This window comes from Corvus hawaiiensis, chromosome 6 (genome assembly GCF_020740725.1).
Source record: "Corvus hawaiiensis isolate bCorHaw1 chromosome 6, bCorHaw1.pri.cur, whole genome shotgun sequence".
NCBI lineage: Eukaryota > Metazoa > Chordata > Aves > Passeriformes > Corvidae > Corvus > Corvus hawaiiensis.
The window spans coordinates 37,785,458-37,804,746 of record NC_063218.1 but is presented as its reverse complement, the minus strand read 5'-3'; the positions used below and the strand labels follow the sequence as shown (position 1 = coordinate 37,804,746).

The following is a 19,289-nucleotide window of genomic DNA, read 5'->3' as shown; positions in this document are numbered from 1 at the left end:
ATGTAAAAATTTCCCACACAATGTCTTTGCTTATAGAGACCACTTCTTGGGAATGGAAAAACCCCAGCAAGCCACTGCACCAGCTGGGGTAGTTTCTGCAGTGCAGAATGGCCAGTGTTTGAAAAAGCTGTGTCCCTTCTGGGTCCTAGAGCATGAAGAACTACTCTGAGAAGATAAGGGCAGTTGGACAGGCGATCAGCACATTTTCTGCCTTCTCCTTTGCATCGCTGTCTGCAAGGCCTGCATAATCATCTGAGAGTTGTTGAGGATGTTGTACTCGCTGAGATTCAGCAGCTTGCGGTAGTTCTCATCGGTGTACCTGACTGAGAACATGCAGTACGGGGAACAGCGGCTGGTCAAATCAAGTTGGCCTTCCTCCATCTCTGAGCAACAGCGCTTGACACCTGGAGGGAAAGAGTTGTTGTTGTCGTGACACGATGTGTATCTCAATCAGTATCAAACTGTCCACAAAAGCTCAAAGAGTGGGACTTTTCTCCTGAAGAAAATTCATAGGGTTTAAATGCACAATGCAGGTCCATCTATTGCCACCCTAGTCAAGAGAACATTGTGGGTCTGAAGTGAGGAAGGCACAAGGGAGAAGTGAGGGATGGCATTGTAATGTTCATCTACAGCTTACTCGGAAACATCTGTCTCATTAAAGCCATGGGTCAGGCAAGGATGTCAGCCTGAAAGGGCACTCCAAAAGCCACTGTCAATGCGCTGCAGGCCTTACCCTGGGCAGCTGGGATTTCTATGAACCTCAGCAGAGGAAGATTAATTGCTAGTAAGAGAATAGAATTTAAACAAGAAAGGAGCAATAGAAACATGTGGAAACGGAGAGTTCCTGCAATGCTGAATAAGGTGCAGGGCACCTGCCAACAGGATCCATCTCTGCCTTTCTGTTTCTTGTGTCACGCAAATTCCACAACAGCAGCATTTTGGACTTAACCTCCCTGCTACCAAGGAGCAGAGCAAATGCATCCTACTAACCTGCAGTAAAGAAGAGGAATACAAAGTAGGTGGCCTGGCAGAAAAAGAGTGACAGGCCCTGAGTACAGCAGAGTCAATAAAATGATCCCCAGGCTGGTGCTGTACCAAAATGAGACACACTGATCTTAACATTGCAGGAGTTCAGCCTGAAAGGCAGGTTCTTGCTCCCCCACCATTCATATGTGACACTCTGGTTCCTCAAGCGTAGAATTAAATACCCAGACAATAGACAATATATTCAGGGGGAAATAATCTGAGAGAGCTATACTTTTCACAGGAAAAAAGCTTTTTCAGTTAGGTAGGAACACTTCAAGTAACAAATGGAAGAGAGGTGAAGGTAAACACCATCCAAAAGACATGGGCTGTGTCTATTCTCTTAGGGCCACAAGGAAGACATGAGTGAACATAATAGCTTTGGCAGGGATGGGGAAAACAAGTTTAATTCGCTAAAGTGCTCCCCCATGAACCCAGCCAGCAAAGATGGCCAGCAGCAAAGAAGAAGCTCTGGCTGAGTCAGGGAAGCAGTGGTGTCTTTTGTTTAATGCTTTGCCACCACTTGTAACTTACCAGGTGCTTTGTACTCTTGGAAGGTATCATTCACAAGGGGAAGAAAAATTACAATCGGACATCCTGGCAAATCTGAATCTTGGAAAATGTAGCACTCCTTCAGATTTTTCTTATCTTCATCAGTCAAAGAAATTGTTGGGAAGGGGATTTTCTGTTCTGAGTAGTATTTACATGCCTTATCTAGAGACTGGAGGATCACAAAAATGGTCAGCATTGGAAATCAACTTCATTGTCTAAAGACCCCAAATTGTCATCTACTATTAAGGTTTAGTGACTCAGATCCATAGGGTGAGTTGCTTCTTATCAAGGGTTACTCTACACATAATTACCACACATAGCAACCACATTGCTAATCAGAAGCTGTAAACCCAGTTGCAGAATTAAAGAATTCACCCAGGACACTGCTTTTTTTCAAAAAATTGAAACAATTTGCAGAAGTTTAGCGTAAAGCATGAGTGTCAGCAAATGAAAGAGCCTGTCTTTAATATATTGTCTAGAATTAAACAGAAAAAAAACCACAGCAAGAAAATGTTTAAGGTATCTTACTTTGTGCTTGGAAGCCAGGAGATAAGAAAGTTAAGTTTGAATGTGCAATTATGTCTCTGCTTGTGTAGGCATTATGTCACAGTGTTAATTGAGCCTGATATTCTACTGAGAAAGCCTGAAGTACTGGGCTATGCTATATCTTTTCCCTGAAATGTTTAATAAAATATCATGTCCTAATATGCACTGTGTTATTTACTGTGCACCACCTAAGAGTGAACACTACCAAGCAGAAAAAGGCTTCTACTAAAGTACTTGAAATTGTAGCAGCCTTTTTTTTGTAAGTTTTATCTAGACAATGAATGAGACTGAAATAAAACTTCATTACATCTGTCTCATGCAACATACAGCTTATTAGCATTAGCACAGCTGCTCTCATTCTCAAAATGTAATTCTACTTAAGCAGGCCAAAGTACTTAATAGTGAGTTTTCAACTAACCTCAGCTTCTGACATAAAAAGATCCAAACTTCTTTTCTGCTAGCCCTTATAGACAGCTAATTAACTTTATCTCCATGAAATGAGGTTTCTGCAGGAAGATGCTCATCACTGAATTTTACTTGTAGCATCTTATTTGTCAGCCCAGAAATCATCTGCTGTTGATATCCACTTAACCCTTTTTATATTCTAACTTCAGTCAGAAGAAATCACTTCCTCATCTTTATGAATATTCCTGTGCAGGGTCTGGAAGCCTGCTTGATTCAGCATAAAGCAGAAGAGGCTCCTCCCATCATTCTGGAAGAGACCATGCTGACACCCCCTTGAATAAACCAGCAAGAAAGAGTCCAGGAAACAGGAACAATATTAATCACTGCAGTGAAAAATGTAGGAGAAGGAAGATGTTATAAACTGAACAGCTGATAAAACCAGCAGTTCTGGATGCTACAGGTTGGGCATTTACAAGTAAAAGGAGACACAACACATGGTAACAAGAACGTCCTCACCGATGTATGTGATCCAGTAGTATAACTTAGATATATGATGACATCCACTTCCCTCTGTGGCCTTAGAAGTGGTGCACTGCTGGTATTGATGAAAAATCCAGCATCTATCATGCCCAGGTGATCAGAATTTTGCATTAGCTGGTTGGGACGTGTGTCTAACACAGTGTCTAAAAGGAAAATATTTTTTGAGTAAGAATAGATCTGCAGATAATTTGACTGGAAAAAGAAGTGTAAGGTGGAACTGACCATTCCAGAGGCCTGGTCTAATTTAATTGCCACACTACTAGATTGTCAAACAGGCATGAGAAAGACTGCAAAACCCCTAAGCTCCTGTTCTGAAAAATCTATGTTGAGTTTGCAGGCAATACATTCCATTAAGATGTTATGCTTGTTAGCACCAGTAAGCTAGGTGTAATAATTAACCTAAATCTGCCTTACTTCATTTCAGTCATTGTTTCATCTTCTCTCTCATTGATTTGGAGAACGAAATAGTTTCAATCCTTTATACATTCAGACTCATGCCTCCCACTCAGTCCCCACTTCTTTGGACTAGAAAGCCCCATTCCTTTCCAGTTTTCTCTTACAGGTGATATTTTCTTGGATATTTCAGGTGCCTCTGAAGCTAGAGGTATAATCTTGCCAAATTAAGCCTCCCATGTTCACTCTGCTCTCTGCCACTTTAAATTTGGTTCTGTCAGCTTCAAGTCTACCCTCTCAGTCTGAACTGCAGAGGTCTCAGCTGAAGCAAATGAATACAAACATTAAGTCTTAAACACCTGGCAACACTGAAGTCTTAGTGTGTCCTCTCCATTGAGAAAATAAATGTTCTCTCGGGAGGATTTTTATCCCCTGCCAAGCCAGACAGGCTTCTTTCCTAAATTCCCCACCCCAAAAGCACCTGAAAATGATGCCAGTTAAATATTAGCCGCCATCACCTTTCCACCGACAGAAGTGCTGGTTCTCCATGTAGTTGTTATGCAGCTGGTAGCCCTTCAGGAAATTGTGGTGCTGGGCGACGGAGAAGCGGTCGGTCAGTGCTCCCCGAAGGGCGCTGGACAGGGGGCCAGGGGGGGTGTACATGCGAGTCCTCAGCTCGTGGGGTCTTGTGGGCAACACTGGGTCTTCATCTAGAGGAGGGGAGAAAAAGTGGTGAACTGCTTGTTAACTAATATTCCCTGTTGTTTGCCCTGTTGCAAAGGAGTTCTCAGGGGCTATTCTTGGATGATTCACTAAACACACACAAACTCTTCTGAAGGAAAGGAATGGCTGCTGGAAAAAGATGGTCTTAAGCTTTGGCCTGAAGACAGTTCATCAGAAGCAATCTTTAGTCTTGGGAAAAGGACACCTTAAGGAAATCAAGCAATTCAGAAAATGTTCAGTCAGAAGTTAAATATCCTCACAGGAAGATAGCATGAAACAGATGCAAGCATGGAGAAAAGGGGGCTGATGAATACGCTACTGCTTAGTCAGATGGGCAACAACAGCAACCACAGGGTCTATTGCAACAGTGACAGCTGCTACCCAATAATCACTACATGAGCATATGCTTAATCAGCAGAGTGAGAGCACCCCAGGAAAACCTGGGGCATACATTCACATTCAGAAACTATGGGTAGTTTAGGGGGTGGATAGATGGCATGTGGGTGAAAAGCAGAAATGGCACAAGGTGTGGTTTCTGGAAATGACAATCTGCTTTGCCAGCCCAAGAGGCTGAGAGTGCAGCAGGAGAGACCTGGTGGTTTCCATGATTGCACAGATGTATTTCTGCATTTTTCAGGATGTCTGTAATTATAGTTACAATCATATTAAGTGATTTAGCAATAAAATCATGGTTTCTATATTGCTTCAGAAAATACCCTCTGGGCCTCATTTATCTTTGTATCAGTATGAATCCAATGCAGTTATTACTGTACTGAGTAATAAAATAAAACCCCAAGAAATATTGATTAACCAATTGATACTAAGGTTTATTCTCCACATAGGCAGTAAAAATTACCATATCCTCTGCTGTTGGTTCTTGGTTCTGTATGGATAAGTGAGAATGGTAATGCCAAAACACTTCCTGAGAAACATCTGACCCCTCTAAAACATCCTCTGAAGGAACCAGTAGAGCTTTAGTAAGTGTTGTAACTACAGCAGCCTTTCTCTGATTACTTTCTTCCTCTTAGTCTATACAGTGTGAGGGGAAGTTGCTATCGCTTAGTAAGATCCTGTGATACCATGTAGGAACCCAGAGTGCCGAGAATATTTCTCTGCCTGTTTTTAAGGGTTCTTACCCCCCTGAACAACACTGTTTTAACCTCCAACCTTGGAAAAAATTACCAACGGTCAGACAAGAACTAGAAAATACAGTGGTGTGAATTAGGTGATAGACTACTATGTAAGATTGTCACAGGGTGAAAAATTTAGAGGTTTTGGGCTTCTCTTTGTAGTAAATAGATAAGAATAAAAAATATCAAAATGGAGGATTGTTGTTGTTCTCTAAACCTTCTTCTTCTACTACCTCATGTTCTGCAGTAAAAGTAGTTTGGAATGATTGGATAGAGAATTCCGCAGTTCCTGCCCGTGTTACTGAATAATTGGTAGGAAAGTGAAAATAATACACGTTTTTAGTAACTATTGGTTAAATTATCTTTAAAAGGCTGTGCAAATCTTGATAACAAGAGACTTCTCTCCTGCTTTTCTGTGCTCTATGCTGTACCTGGGTCACGCCAGTGGCACTGTTCCTCTGATAAGACTTAATAAACATCTGGCAGCACTGAAACTCAAGGAAAAGTCTCAGTTTATCTTTGAAACTCCTCGCAAGGACTTTCAGAAAATTCTCTCCCATCAGGAGGGATTTGATTTACGGCACAGTTCAGTGTCAATACCAGCTTCAGCAAAGTTGACAAGATGATGCCAAAAGCCATACAGGAAAATAAATGACCATAAATGAAAGGCTTAATAATTTCTCACCAACTTCTTCTATTCTGTCTTGTGTCCATCTCTTCCAGAAGTCCTCAGAACTGTGCGACAGTCCCCATATTTGTAACAGGTTCACCGAAAATATACTGCTCCACATACCTGGAAAAGGAATTAGTGAACACAAGGACACATTTTAACAAGAAAATGCCCATTTTCTTCTGTTTTGACCTCCTGGCTTAATTTTTTAATGGGCTTAATGCAAATATTTCTAAACTTCCAGTCTATTAAATTCCTCTTAACTTTCTGTGTCATTATTTCAGTTCATGCTACCATCAACTTTGTGCCTAACCTACTACATGGCTCTGCCACATGGTAAAGAAAGAAAAGAATGTGAGACAAGAATAAAAAAGACCCACTCACTCAACAGGCAAAACAAAGAATTCAGATAAAACATACATAGCAAACACTTCCTTTCCATCCCCACCTTCCGTTCTCCACTTTATCTTTTTCTGCACATACTCTGATCAGTAACTCGTTCAAACACCCTGAATTGTTTCAAAAGGGGATGAACTGGCTTTTCAGAGGTTTGGTTTGTAAGACAAGATCTCACACCACAACTTGTAAAGGCTTATACATGCAGTGGGCTCCAGCTCCACTGTGCACTCTTTTCTCCATCCAGGATTGCCCCTCTCTGCCTCCCCACAGGGGCACTGGTGGCTTTGTTGACAAAACAGAGTGCCACCATTTCACCAGTCATTGTAAATTTAAATATGACTATCAGAATTGTACTTAAGTTGGAATTCAGAGAAGAATAACCAAAGAAGTGGGAGCTATTACTTACAATGAAAGAATTAAGGAGCCTCATCTATTCCATGTCTAAGACAACTCATCTACCAAGACAGTGACAAGAAATTGAAAAAATATGCAGGTTTTTTTACTGTATTCTTTTGGATAAACTACCACTCCCATTTCCCAGCAGACAGTACGTTAGGACAGAACTATCTACCCACTGGTTAACAGCATTACACCCCTCCAAAGTGTCTCTGTGCCAGGACAATGCTATATCTCACCTTGAAGGTAGCAGATGCGGGATTCGGGGAGCTTTTTCAACAAGCGGCCCATGAAGAACTCGCTTCCGAAGTGCTCCGTGCGAATGAACGCGCCGTACTTCAGAAGTCCCACCTCGTAGGGAGTGAACTCCACCCACTCTGCAATACAGCCACAACGAGACACTTTGAGGGTTCCCAGGCAGGTGCGGGGAGAGGGGAAGCTCAGGTATACATTGGTCTGAGTTATGTTTAATATGTTGCCTTTGCAAAGCCTCACTCATAACTTAAGACCAATTATGCTATGTGTGGTACTAATGGAGACAAAATTAGTTCTTGGCTTTCCTGGATATCCTCTCCAAGTGAAGTGCAGTTGTCTGATGTAACTGCAGTGTGAGTGAAGACTGGGACAGAAATGTCATGGGCCATAATTTTGTTTTCATTCAGAAATGATTCATTTTCTTGCATCAACAACAAAAAAATTGATCTGAATTCTCCTCTTCCCCTTCTCCTCCATCTGATTCTCCACAGAAAAAAAACCCAAACAAAGAGGACAATGAGAAAAACAACAGATTCAGTTGGGAGACTGGAAAGTTGGAAGCCTTCCCAAACTGTACGATAACTATGTGGTCATTCTTCATATAGAAACAATACCTGGCCATTGAGAAAAAGCAATTCTTGGATAATTCCAATACTTCTCATTCTAGGTGGATGTGATGATACTTCAAAAATGGCCTTTCTGGCAGAATTTCTAGTGCGTATGTCTAGACAGTGAAATGCTGCTCCCCAAAACCCTTGTATTAACATTGTAAGGCATGGAGGTGATGGTTATTTCTCAAAAAAGCAGATAACACATCAGGATTCTTTTCTCCAAGTGCTACCAAGAAGAAAAGAGTGATGACAGGAATTCAGCTGCCAATTTCAGCCTCAAAGGATCCAAAACAACATCCTTACCTTTGAAATCATTGGTGCTGTAACTGTCCCTGACGCAGACTGACACATAGATGGGCAGTGGGTTCTGGCCATCACACAGTGCTTCTTGCTGCTCTGAAAGCTTGTGGGGGTCTTTCTGGTATGAAGAAAAAGTGGTATGTGAGAGGAGATGGAAACAACACATGGTGAATTCACTGGCCCCGGTGCTGGAGGAGCCGGGCAGCTCCACCCCCAGCATGCAGGACATACCCCGGCAGCTCCATCACACAGAGCACTGCAGGTAGCCCCACTAACCAGCACTGAACTGCTCAGTGCATGGCTCCAGCCTGGCTCTGTGCATGGATTCACAAAAAAGATGAGGAGGGAGGCAACTATTTCTTTACACATCTGTATTTCCTAGGAAGTACTGCCCTGACATGTAGGAGGAGGGGTGGTCTGCTCCTTGTGCTGAAGAGTGTAGTGAGCTATCCTTGCCTCTCCTGAATCTGAAGGAAGCCCTTGAGCATGTGAGCCCTACCACACAACAGCTATCACAGTCCAGCCTTGCAAGGGGACTGAAATTTGGCAGCAAATTATTTGCACCCCACCCACTTTTTCTTTTCTGAAAAAGCATATTGTCATTGAAGAGGTTTATAAAAAAACATGCAATCTCATGAACTACTGGAAAATTTAACAGCAGCTAGTTCTGGAAAATTAGGGAGAGTTAATGGTTACATAGCAATAGTCAGCACTGCTCAAAGGGGAAAATGTTTGGTTAAATTCTGAGGGGGATCTCATCTATCTGAGATTAAAAGAGAGGCATCTATTTAGCTCACACTTTTATTTAACACCTGGTATTCCTCTCTGTATGCATTTATGTTCTGTTTACATATACATAATGCTATACATGTACTTATAGAAAAATAATCCCTAATGAATGGTAGAACAACTGTAGCACTTCTGCCCCTGCTGGAGGACACTTCTGCTCAATCCTCAACCATTCACCCTTTCCCACTTTCCAAGTGCCAAAGCACACATCCTGGAACTGTGATCCACATGGGGAGACAAGGAAGCGGGCTATTTTACTGTAGGGGTAGAAAGCCCTTCAGGTAACAGAGAAGCAAATCTGTAATTACTTACAAAAATTAGCATCACTTAAACCATATGAGTAGTGCTTTTGAGCAAAAGTAAAATATGCACTTGCCTCCAGTGTACTTGCAGATCAAGTTACCTGCCAGTGGATGCAATTCACTGAACATTCTAGCTGTTTCAGGGTTGCTTGAGATAGTTTTCACTCTGCTTTGCATTTTGAACTCGTTTTGCATGAGTAATTTTCATCTTAGATGCACTTCCCAAGATTGCCTTCACTTCCATTTAAATAGCAGCCAGAGTTCAAATGGCTGCATCCACAATCTAATTTATTAGCACACAGGATGCATTTCTCTCTAGGAAAACTATTAAAGGAGTGTTAAAAATCTGGTATTTTGTTAACACACAGAATTCCGCTCTGCTTGGAGGTACATTCTCTGAAATGATGGACTCGTTTCCATCCACTAATGGAAAAACACATGGTTCTTTAAGAAATGGAATATACATCGTACCCCATCATTCAGTAAGTACTCAATCATGAGACCCCAAAGGTCTATAAATGATGTCCTGTATCCCTCTTCTTTCCTCTGGCAAAGCTGCTTGTTGTAGTACTTCATGCGATCCATTGAGAAACAGCCCATCTTGCACTTCGTTGCTTGTTTCTGGGCTTCACCAATATGTGAGTCCAGGTCCTTCTGTGACCAGTAGGCATCTCTGTATAAGTTGGCCATGGTCCTGGAGAAAGACAATACAGAGCAAAAGTCAAAAGGAGCAAAAAAAGGCTGGAAATTTTGTGCTTTCAGAACAGAAGTTTACCTTTAGGCATTTCCTTCTGCTCACACATACTCTGGTTTAAGCTACTCCATTCAGCAGAATGAACGCTCCAGAGTTTCTACGACTTCAGATTGCCCTGAAGAATGAAGTGCAGTTTTTGTTCTTGACCTTTTTTTTTAAAGCAGAACTGGCAGAAGCTTAAGGGATAAAACTGCCAGGTGTGAACATAGGTACATTTGTGAAGCACAAATTAGGCAGAAAATGATAATAAAATTTCTTTGCTTATTTTTCGGAACCTTAAATTCATTCATATCAGCTGCTGTCTCTTGGCTTTGATTAACTTAGTGTTAATCTTATGATATCACTATGCTTTGTTTTAACATCATCCTCTATTTTACCAACCTCCTCTACATGGGACAATCAGACATTAGGCAACTGTAGGTCCTGTGAGCAGGGAATAACTCTGGCCAGGGGAACATAAAACTGGCAGGTTGCAGGGGTAAGTGTGCACTATCCAGCAGTTTTTTCCAGTTAGAAATCATAGCCAGTCTCAGAAGTTAATGGGAACCACAACAGCTGGGACATCAGTGGAGAAAGGAAGAGGCATGATGCTATAAGCATCCACAGTTACATCCACACTAACTACTTACCTAGAAAGCATCTTGATGAGTGTGCTTGTCATATGCACATTTAACTGCTGCACACATGGAGTTGATAGGCACAGTAAAGAATTGCTTATAGAAAAAGTGTGCACCAAGTCAAGCTAATCTTTAATGGCCTATTACTGAGAAACTTGTTTATATGATGGTTGAAGAGAATCTCCCAATCCTGTTTGCTCTTAGAAGCTACTCTCAGCAGAAGTGTGATCCTCAAAAGGCCTGGTCAGGCCTCCTGCTTGATCTGGCTTACCATGTGGTGCCGGACAGCCCGCTGATGTATGTTACACAGTCCAGGAGATTTAACTTCTTGAGTCCCATGAGGCTGCCATACAATCCTGTCATTGACTTCAGTCCTCCACCTGTCGTGATGATAGCCACAACAGGGACCTGTTGGGCAGAGGGAGGATGGGACGTTCACACTGACAGCATTCAACATTGCATCCCAAACTGCAGTGGGGTCTGGTCACCCCAGCCAGCCCAGGTCTTGAGCTCTGAGCCCAGGTCCCTTTTCAGAAGGAAAGACTCCAAAACCAAGCAACAACTGCTACTGCCACTTATTTCCCTTTGGATAAACGTGGGTTCAGAGATTAGGCCAAACCTGGGTTCTTACCCATCTCTAGGGCAAATACGGGCACAGATGAATAAGAATAAACCTTCTGTGGAAACAACGATGTATTTTCTCTACACCTCTCACTCCACCACTCTTCTTATTTCACACACTGACTACTAATGTATGAAAACCTGCATGATAATCTCATGAAGAAATACACTCCGTTCACAGCCAATGTTGTTAAGCTACCCTCAGTTATTCTTCTGTATCTTGAAGTTATTTTAAAATAAATTATATTTATTTTAAGGAATTTCAAAACTGCAAGGAACAGAAGATATAAGAAGCACTCAGAGATGTTTGTCCTAAACTCTCACAAAGCGGTGAAATTGGAGCAAGGGGAAAAAAATCTTTGCTGTGTAATGTATTCAGTATTTCTGAACCAAGCCAGTTATAGCTCAGCATGGCAGGAATGAACACACCTCAACCATGACAAATTCCAAATTGATAGTAATGAAGCATGATGACTGCAACCAGTGTTCTCGGTAAAACAAACCTTGCCAGCAGAAGGAAATGTACTTAAGACACACAGACAAGCTTGTACCTGCACAGCAGGTATGTGTGGCCTGTTTTGCTGACCACTCATTTACAGGAGTACATGAAAGCACTAGAGATTCCAGCTCTATCCCCTCAGCACACACGTACTTCTTGATCCTGCAGATCGCATGGTAGGTGAAAAACATTTTTGAGAGCACTGGCTACATATCTCTTTCTCTTCCCCAGGAAAGCCATCTCTTCAGAACATAAGTTAAACCCGAAGCGCATGTCCAGGTCTTGGTGGCATGAACAATTGCTAAGATAAAAACAGACACATATATTAAATATTAACACACCCATATCAATCTTAGGACTTTGATCAAAGATAATCTACAGCACCCTTCCCTTCAAACAAGACGATGCAATATGACAGGAGCAAGAAAGAATAATTTTACTCTTTAAGAAAATTATGTTAATTAGTAAGACTAACTAGTGGCATTATGCCCAATTATTGCTAATTGGAAGAAACAATGTACAGTATTTACAAATAAAACAAAATATTTAAATATTCTACAACTAAAAGACTGCCAAGTTTAGAAAATCCGCGCAAATGGTCAAAAGTGAAAGTATAGATTCCTATTTCACAGGTTATTTTCTCATTCGAAATCTAAAATAACACCCGATTTTCAAAGGTTGGCATTTTCAACGTGGAGGAAAAATTCTCCTTTTGAGGAACTGGAGTGGGAACGCATCTCCCTCTAGCGGTGAGTGCCGCTGGGGAGGGTGGCCACGGAGCCCATCTTGCTGGGGAGACCTCAGTGACATCCAGTTCCTGGATGGTCAGAGATGGGTCACTGGACAGGATTCCACCCCTGCTGCTCTGTTGTGTCTACACTTGCACAGCCTATTTCAGGGGTCAATGCTGGAAGTTCTATTCCACATCAACCTTGACTCAAAAATTGTAAGGCACAACTTCTCCCAGAGAAGGGTTTCATTAGCATCTATTTTGAAATTGAATTAAGTCATTCCTTAAGACCTCATGGTTGTAGTTTATTTCCCTGGGCATTTGTGCTCTTCTGCTCACTAATCTCCCTCCTGGCTCTTCCTGCCCTGCTCCTACAAAACACCAATAGGCAAGAGATGGGCATGGTCTGGTCAGAGCTACCTGGCCAGGCATTGTCAAATGGCAGGGGTTTGCTTTTTCTTCTAGTGACAGAACCTCTCTCTTCTACTGGGTCCATAATTTCAATGAAACTAGTAAAGAAATGTAATTATGAGTTTCTCCACCACCAGATTTGGATAAAATCAGCCAAATTATTATGATCTTATTTGTAAATGAAGATGCACAATGGTAATTGGAACTGCAAAAGCCAGTTTCCATTGTAAATCAAGACACAAACAGTTTCAAAAGTGCTCTGAAAGTGAAATAAATAAGCAGGTGGTGTTTTTCCTGTTGTGGAATAACACTGATTTTCCTGTTATTACCGACCACTTGCCATTTTGAAATGAATAACAGAAAACTCTGTTTGAATTCAAAAAAATTTTTTTCCTTTTTTTCTTAATCAGGCACACACACAAAAATACCAGTTTGCCCAGTTCTGTGTGTTCCATACAACTACAGATAACCTGAAGTATCTCCATGTTTACTGATGAGTATTAATGAGCCTGTCTATAGATGTCAAACCACAAGCCAATTTATTTACCTTAGTTTCTACTCAATATATAGTACAACTGGACTAACAGAATACAAGTTTTATTGCCACTGAATACTGACAGTAAAGAAAAAAAAATGCTTAATTTCCGATTAAATTTAATGTTTACTTCTGACTATTCTTTTTTTTGTTGTTGTTGGCTAGCTTTGTTCTTTTTGTGAATTTCAGAGACTGACATTAACCCAAAAAAATTATGTAGTCAGAAGGAAAGGGATAATGCTGAAATAAACGCGTTTATTTTAATGTTTTATCAATATTTACTGATTAAAGCCAAATCTTCCTAAGGGTAATTATGTAGTATACCTTGTGCATGTATTTTATGTTTTATTATAAGCACACTCTAGTTTTCAGACTGAGAATGCTTGCTTGTGTCATTTCCATGTGGCTGAAACAACAGCAAAATCAATGAACCAAGTCTTAAGGAATAGAAGAAAATCTCTTACCAAGTTTTTGCTGTCACATTCAAATCAAATCTTTTCTCCTGGAAAACAAGAATGTGTAATTTTTTTATTTTAAATTTTATATTTTCCCTTTCTGTCTTGGGGTCAGAGCTTGATTTATACCCCAGCAAGGTCTGCCAATCACAAACTTAAATGTCTGAGATCTCGGCACATAATTCCAAAAGCATTCACTTATCATTAATGGAACATCCCTATCTACAGATCCTAAATCCTTCCAGGCTGCAGAAACCATAAGCATCCTGGTGTAGGAGGTTCCTGAGACTCATGCAGTAGGTCCCATTTCCTGTGCTACTCATAAGCTTTCTGCGGCATCCTGAATTACCATTTTTTGTGTGTTTTCCATTCTTTATGCTCTAGTACACAGCACATCTTTGACATCCTGGCCATAGTCTCACAGTGAAGAGACTGCAAAGTCTGCATTTGCTTCTGCCAATACTTTATCCTCTCTTAAAAATCATTATTTCAATCTTCATATTAAGTGACAAAATGTGTTTTGTTCTGAGATGTTTTAATGGTCTTTTTAAAGTAATATTTTCATTATATTATTTAAAATACATACTTTGTGACTAATATTTTCAGCATATTTCAATATATTGGCCTCTTAATCATATGGTTGACTAAGGGCAGGTTTATTGGCATTTTCCTCTTTTGTGCCCAAAGAGCAACTTTCAGTTTGGATCCTAAGCAAAGGAAGAGTCAGTGAGTCTTTGGGTAAACAGGGAGAGACGTACTGAAGGAAGTATGATGTTTTCTTACATCCTTGTAGGTCTCTGTCTCCACTACTGGCATGTAATGGAGAGTAATACAGGGACAATCTGCCTCTGTGGAGAAAACATCTGGAGAAACAAAGCTCCTGTTTTCTCTAGGTCTCATAAAAAATTAACATTTCTGACACTCTTAGCAGCCATCTGGGACAACATTACGAGGAATGGTTTCTATTAGAATGACCTTTTATTCCCAACAGCTGGAAGTGATGCTTACCTCTGCAATGGTCGTTTTCCTTCCCATGGGCAGCGAGTTCAGCATCACGACTGGGGAGCCCGTCTCTGTACTGTACCTACAGGACCACTGGGAAAACAACATGCTTTAGGACAAAACCAGTAACGGGTTTACCCTCTCTCCTTCCTCCCACTTTCTTGAGAGACACTCAAAATCCCTCCATCACTGAGGCCACTCCAACATACAGGGTGGTAGTGCCTCTTCTTTGGCAGCATGACATCCAGCGTTGGCTCCGCATACTTGATGTAGTGGAACTCGGTGGGACATGACGGGCTGACGACTCCATTGGGGCCCAGCACAATATCCTGTGTCCCCTCAAAAGAGCCCTTCACAGTGAGGGAAAGCTCTTTCTCTAAAGTAGCAAAACATAGATCATGAGAAATGTTAATATGATTAACCAGAAAAATGTGCTGGCTTGATTAAAAATGAGGTGCAGGTAGCACAGCTTTGCCCAGTGGGAAGTGCTGGCACTGAAGGGAAAGGAGCAAAGTGGACGCTCTTTTGATAGAAAGGAGACTCTGAATATTCCTGCTGTGATATAGAACTGGGATTTCAACTTTATTGTGCATTTAATAGGCCTTATTAACATATATCTAGATGAGGTCATTGGAGTCTATAATAACCTAATGTGTTTACCTGACATTAACTTCACTGAATACTGTAAGCACTATTTATTACACTAACACATTATATGAAAGGGGCATCTTCTCATTAGTAAGCATGCAACTACTGGTAAATAGATAATAAAGTGGCAATCTTACTTGATTTTTGCATCGTCTTCTCTGCCACTTCCACTTCCAAGCAGCAAAGTTCACGACACTGTGAAAGACAGATTGCAGGAATTTGTGAGAAAGATCATCACATCCCATCCTCATTACAGGGAGCTGTGGACCCTCAGCTTGGAGCCACTTGGAGTTCTGGATTCCCTGGCATCTCTGGGCTTTTTCCCATTAGCCACTGACTAAAGAAAAGGAAAAGCTTTGGAGGGACTTGTAGGCATCCCATGTGTGACAATGACGTAAGATTTGGCACAGTGAGGGGAATATACAAAGGAAAAAAATCAATCCTGTCGTTTTCAGGATAATAGCATAAATACAAAGGGTTAAACTAGGAAATAAATAAATAAAGATATGTTACTGAGAGATAAAGAGTCAGCAGTAGGCAGGGCTTTCTGAAGAAGCATTGCTATTTGCATTTTGGGGGTGGATTTTATTTTATGGCAGTCACTCTTCTTCCACATAATGTATTTTTGATAAGTCAGTATTTCACACAGAACTTACCCACAGAGCATGGCTCATCTCCAAGGGGAGGAAAGGGCTAGGTATATTATCAATAAGTGGCTTCAGAGCCTTTTTATCATTGTGTTCTGATAACGTTTTTTTAAGTACTGGTACCAGAAGAAAATTGTGCATGTGTGTGGTGTGTGGTGTGGTGAAGTATAGGACAAATGGGATATCACCAATGAACAGGTAAATAAAATATCCCATTCTGAAAGTATCTAAATAGGAAAGAGGAAAGAAAGATAAAGAACTTGCCTACTGGCTTTCCTAACCCCCAGCCTCCCTTTCCCTTTACATTAAGCAATCTCTTAAAATATCTTGGGAAAGACACATACCACCAGCACTCCATTGGTAGCAATTGTTTCATGAGGACCAGATCTGGGAAACAAAATGAAAAACACCGTTTTTTTAAAGTTAAACAAATCCCACTCATCTTTACCCAGGATGTTGCCCTTTCTTCCTGCTTAAAAAAAGCAACAGTCTGAGGGACTCCAGCAGGTACGTAACAAGCTCCTTTCCTTGCTTGCTTGGACTGAGCACTGCTCTGAGGGGACTCATCTCTGTACCAAAGCTGAGCAATGTGTATCATGGCTATTTTTTTACAGTGCAATCTCACGATCATCTGAAATGGAATCTACTGTTAGGCAGTCAAATTCTTCTCACTGTAACACATAAAATAAATGTATTGCAGCACTAACATGCTGATAAACCAGCATATCCTTGTTGGGAAGCCAGTTATATGTATTTGCTGGCATGCAGATATCCTGAGTTGGGAGGGACCCATGGGGATCACCAAGTCCAACTCCTGGCCCTGCACAGGACAACCCCAAGAGTCACACCATGTGCTTGAGAGCACTGTCCAAAGGCTTCTTGAACTCTGGCAGGGCTGTGACCACTTCCCCCGGAAGCCTGTTTCAAAGTGGCACAGGGCAACGGGTACCAATTACATGGGGAAAAAAAAACTTTCCAGATCATTCAGGTGAAGTCAGGAGATGGTGTGGAGTGACCTGACTTCTGGCCTTGGCTCCCCAGTAGTATGAGAGCTGATCTTATGCTGGTCACTTTATTTCTGCCATGCCTTAGCTACCTTTTGGCAACACAGAGATAAAAATAGTGATTCATGGATGGCAGGATGGCTGTGCTGGAGAAAGAGCCTTACATCCTTACAAGAGTTTCCATCACATTGTGATTGTGCCAGGCAGAAGGAAAACACAATTACTAGGATTCAAACAGTACTGCAAGGGAAAACTGAAGGAATTGGAGATACACTGGAAACCTAACCAGTATGTTTCAACACTAGAAGTGTGTCCAATACACAACCTGAAATAGGCAAGGAAAAATTGATAGGCAGGGATGCTTGCACACTCAGAAAGCCTTCTGAAATGTCCCCAGGTAGACAAGTCATAGAATCATAGAATATTTTGGGTTGGGAGGGACCTTAAAGATCATCTAGTTCCAATCCCCTGCCATGGGCAGGGACACCTTCCACTAGACCAGGCTCTAAGCTCCATCCAGCATGACCTTGAACACTTCTGGGGATGGGGCATCCACAGGTCTCTGGGTAACTGGTATGTGTGTCTTTGAGAGCAGCTAAGCTACAGAACAAGCTAATCAGTCTGGTGTTGGAGACTGCAGCAATGATTTAGGAGAAGGCTGGCAATTTTTAACAGAAAAATCATGACTTCTAGTACTGTTTCTTTGTTTTATCATTAATGATTTTTGCATTTTTAAAATAGTCTCTGTATCACTTACGCGACCTCCAATTTGAATTCAACCTCTAGCTCCTCCTTGGCCTGAAAGCAAGAACAAGATATCAAATGAAGTAGCTACATAATACTTTGTCCCTTGTCTAAACACGAGTCCCTGATAGGCAATATTGAAGTTATTGGTTGCAATGAGTAGCCTGTGATAAATATTTCAGGTGAGTGGTCTGAATCAACATTTCAGCCAGATGATTAAATGATTCCTGCCTCATCTCCTGTCTTCAAGATATCATCAAAACAACCTATACTTCTATTTCTTAGTGTGAAGCTGCTGCACAAAGACAACTTGCAACTTCCTTTGTTTTCTGAATTCCATCCTTTTCTCCCAGCTATTCCTGGCACTGTCCTGCCATGACTTACTGTACTGGCTATTATCTTGGAAATTAAACAAACTTTACACCCATTACTTTTCTGTAATAAACAGAGGACAGTATAAGTGAGTGATTCAGAATTGCTGTTATGCAACCCCAGGCAGTGTTGATCTGTACGAGCTGGTTGTGAATGACCTAGTTTGGGTACCAGAATCTGTCCCTGGTAGCAAGAAGTTGCATATGAGATACTTTGCTGATCTCATCCTTAGATCTCAAAGGGAATCAAGATTATTTTTCCCATTTTATAGATGGGAAACTGGTAAACAGAGTGAATCATCTTCCATTCATAGTGGGATACACATAGGGACAACTTCATCTTTGCCTTTCGGGGCGAAAGTAGACACAAGCAAAGGGGTAGGGGGTTATGAACTATGGGAATTATTCAAGTTATGAAATTCATGGGGGAAAAATGTACAGATTATTCACCCTACAACAGCTGTATGGCCTTGGTATTGCTCGGAGGTAGCTTGCAATTAGAGCCCTCCCCTCCCTACTGCACTGTTTCAGTACCATGGTCTTTAATAATTTATAAAATATTGGAAAGAGGGGTTCAGACTCTCAAATTCAGATTTTTTACCACATTTTTGTGCTTGTAATTTGAATGGCAATTCATGTACTCATTATTAGGATACGTAATCCATGGCAGGTTCAGAAAGATTTTGAAAGTGTTCTGTAACTCTCCACTGGTTTCTTAGTTGCTTTAGTTGCTTAGCTGCTCTCACATTTGGGCTAGGCTTGAAGTACAGGATCACTGTCCTTTCAAGTGGAAGTTTAGCAGTATCAAAGAGTGCACAGAGGAGATGGTCATCTGGAGTAGCAAAATCCTCATCATACACTGTGAGCTCCAGCACATTCTGTAAAAAGAGGGAGAAGAGTTTTTTATAGTTTCTCAGGCTGGACATCATTAGCTCCAGGCAAAAAGTATTGCTGAGGATGTGCTTGAGAAGAAAAGCTGAGAAATTAAATATCATCCCCCTTTAGAAAAATATACTTGAACTGCATATTCATTCTTGCCGAGTTCATTTTAATTGCTGTAACAAAATGCATTGGCTATACCTATACAACAGCTTAGGTAACTCCCAGATTCTGTATCCATCTTGCACTGACTCATAAGAGTCTCTTGTTTCCCTAAAACTTCAGAACTGAGCTCACTTTCTGGCCATCCTATGCAGCACCATTGAACAGACATAGGA

At 41.2% G+C, this 19,289-nt stretch overlaps 1 protein-coding gene across 1 annotated transcript in view; it reads right to left on the bottom strand.

The window, feature by feature from the left end:
• Positions 1-19,289, bottom strand: part of LOC125327678 — a 55,264-nt gene that overhangs the window by 20,879 nt on the left and 15,096 nt on the right. The window contains exons 5-21 of the mRNA XM_048307465.1: positions 18,819-18,950; positions 17,715-17,755; positions 16,298-16,340; positions 15,444-15,501; positions 14,868-15,034; positions 14,665-14,751; positions 13,666-13,703; positions 11,679-11,826; positions 10,677-10,813; positions 9,506-9,728; positions 7,947-8,061; positions 7,017-7,154; positions 5,998-6,105; positions 3,978-4,169; positions 3,043-3,209; positions 1,558-1,744; positions 198-404 (exon numbers count right to left, since the gene is read on the bottom strand). Of these exons, the coding sequence (XP_048163422.1) occupies positions 198-404; positions 1,558-1,744; positions 3,043-3,209; positions 3,978-4,169; positions 5,998-6,105; positions 7,017-7,154; positions 7,947-8,061; positions 9,506-9,728; positions 10,677-10,813; positions 11,679-11,826; positions 13,666-13,703; positions 14,665-14,751; positions 14,868-15,034; positions 15,444-15,501; positions 16,298-16,340; positions 17,715-17,755; positions 18,819-18,950 (2,188 nt within the window). The remainder of the gene's footprint in view (positions 1-197; positions 405-1,557; positions 1,745-3,042; positions 3,210-3,977; positions 4,170-5,997; positions 6,106-7,016; positions 7,155-7,946; positions 8,062-9,505; positions 9,729-10,676; positions 10,814-11,678; positions 11,827-13,665; positions 13,704-14,664; positions 14,752-14,867; positions 15,035-15,443; positions 15,502-16,297; positions 16,341-17,714; positions 17,756-18,818; positions 18,951-19,289) is intronic.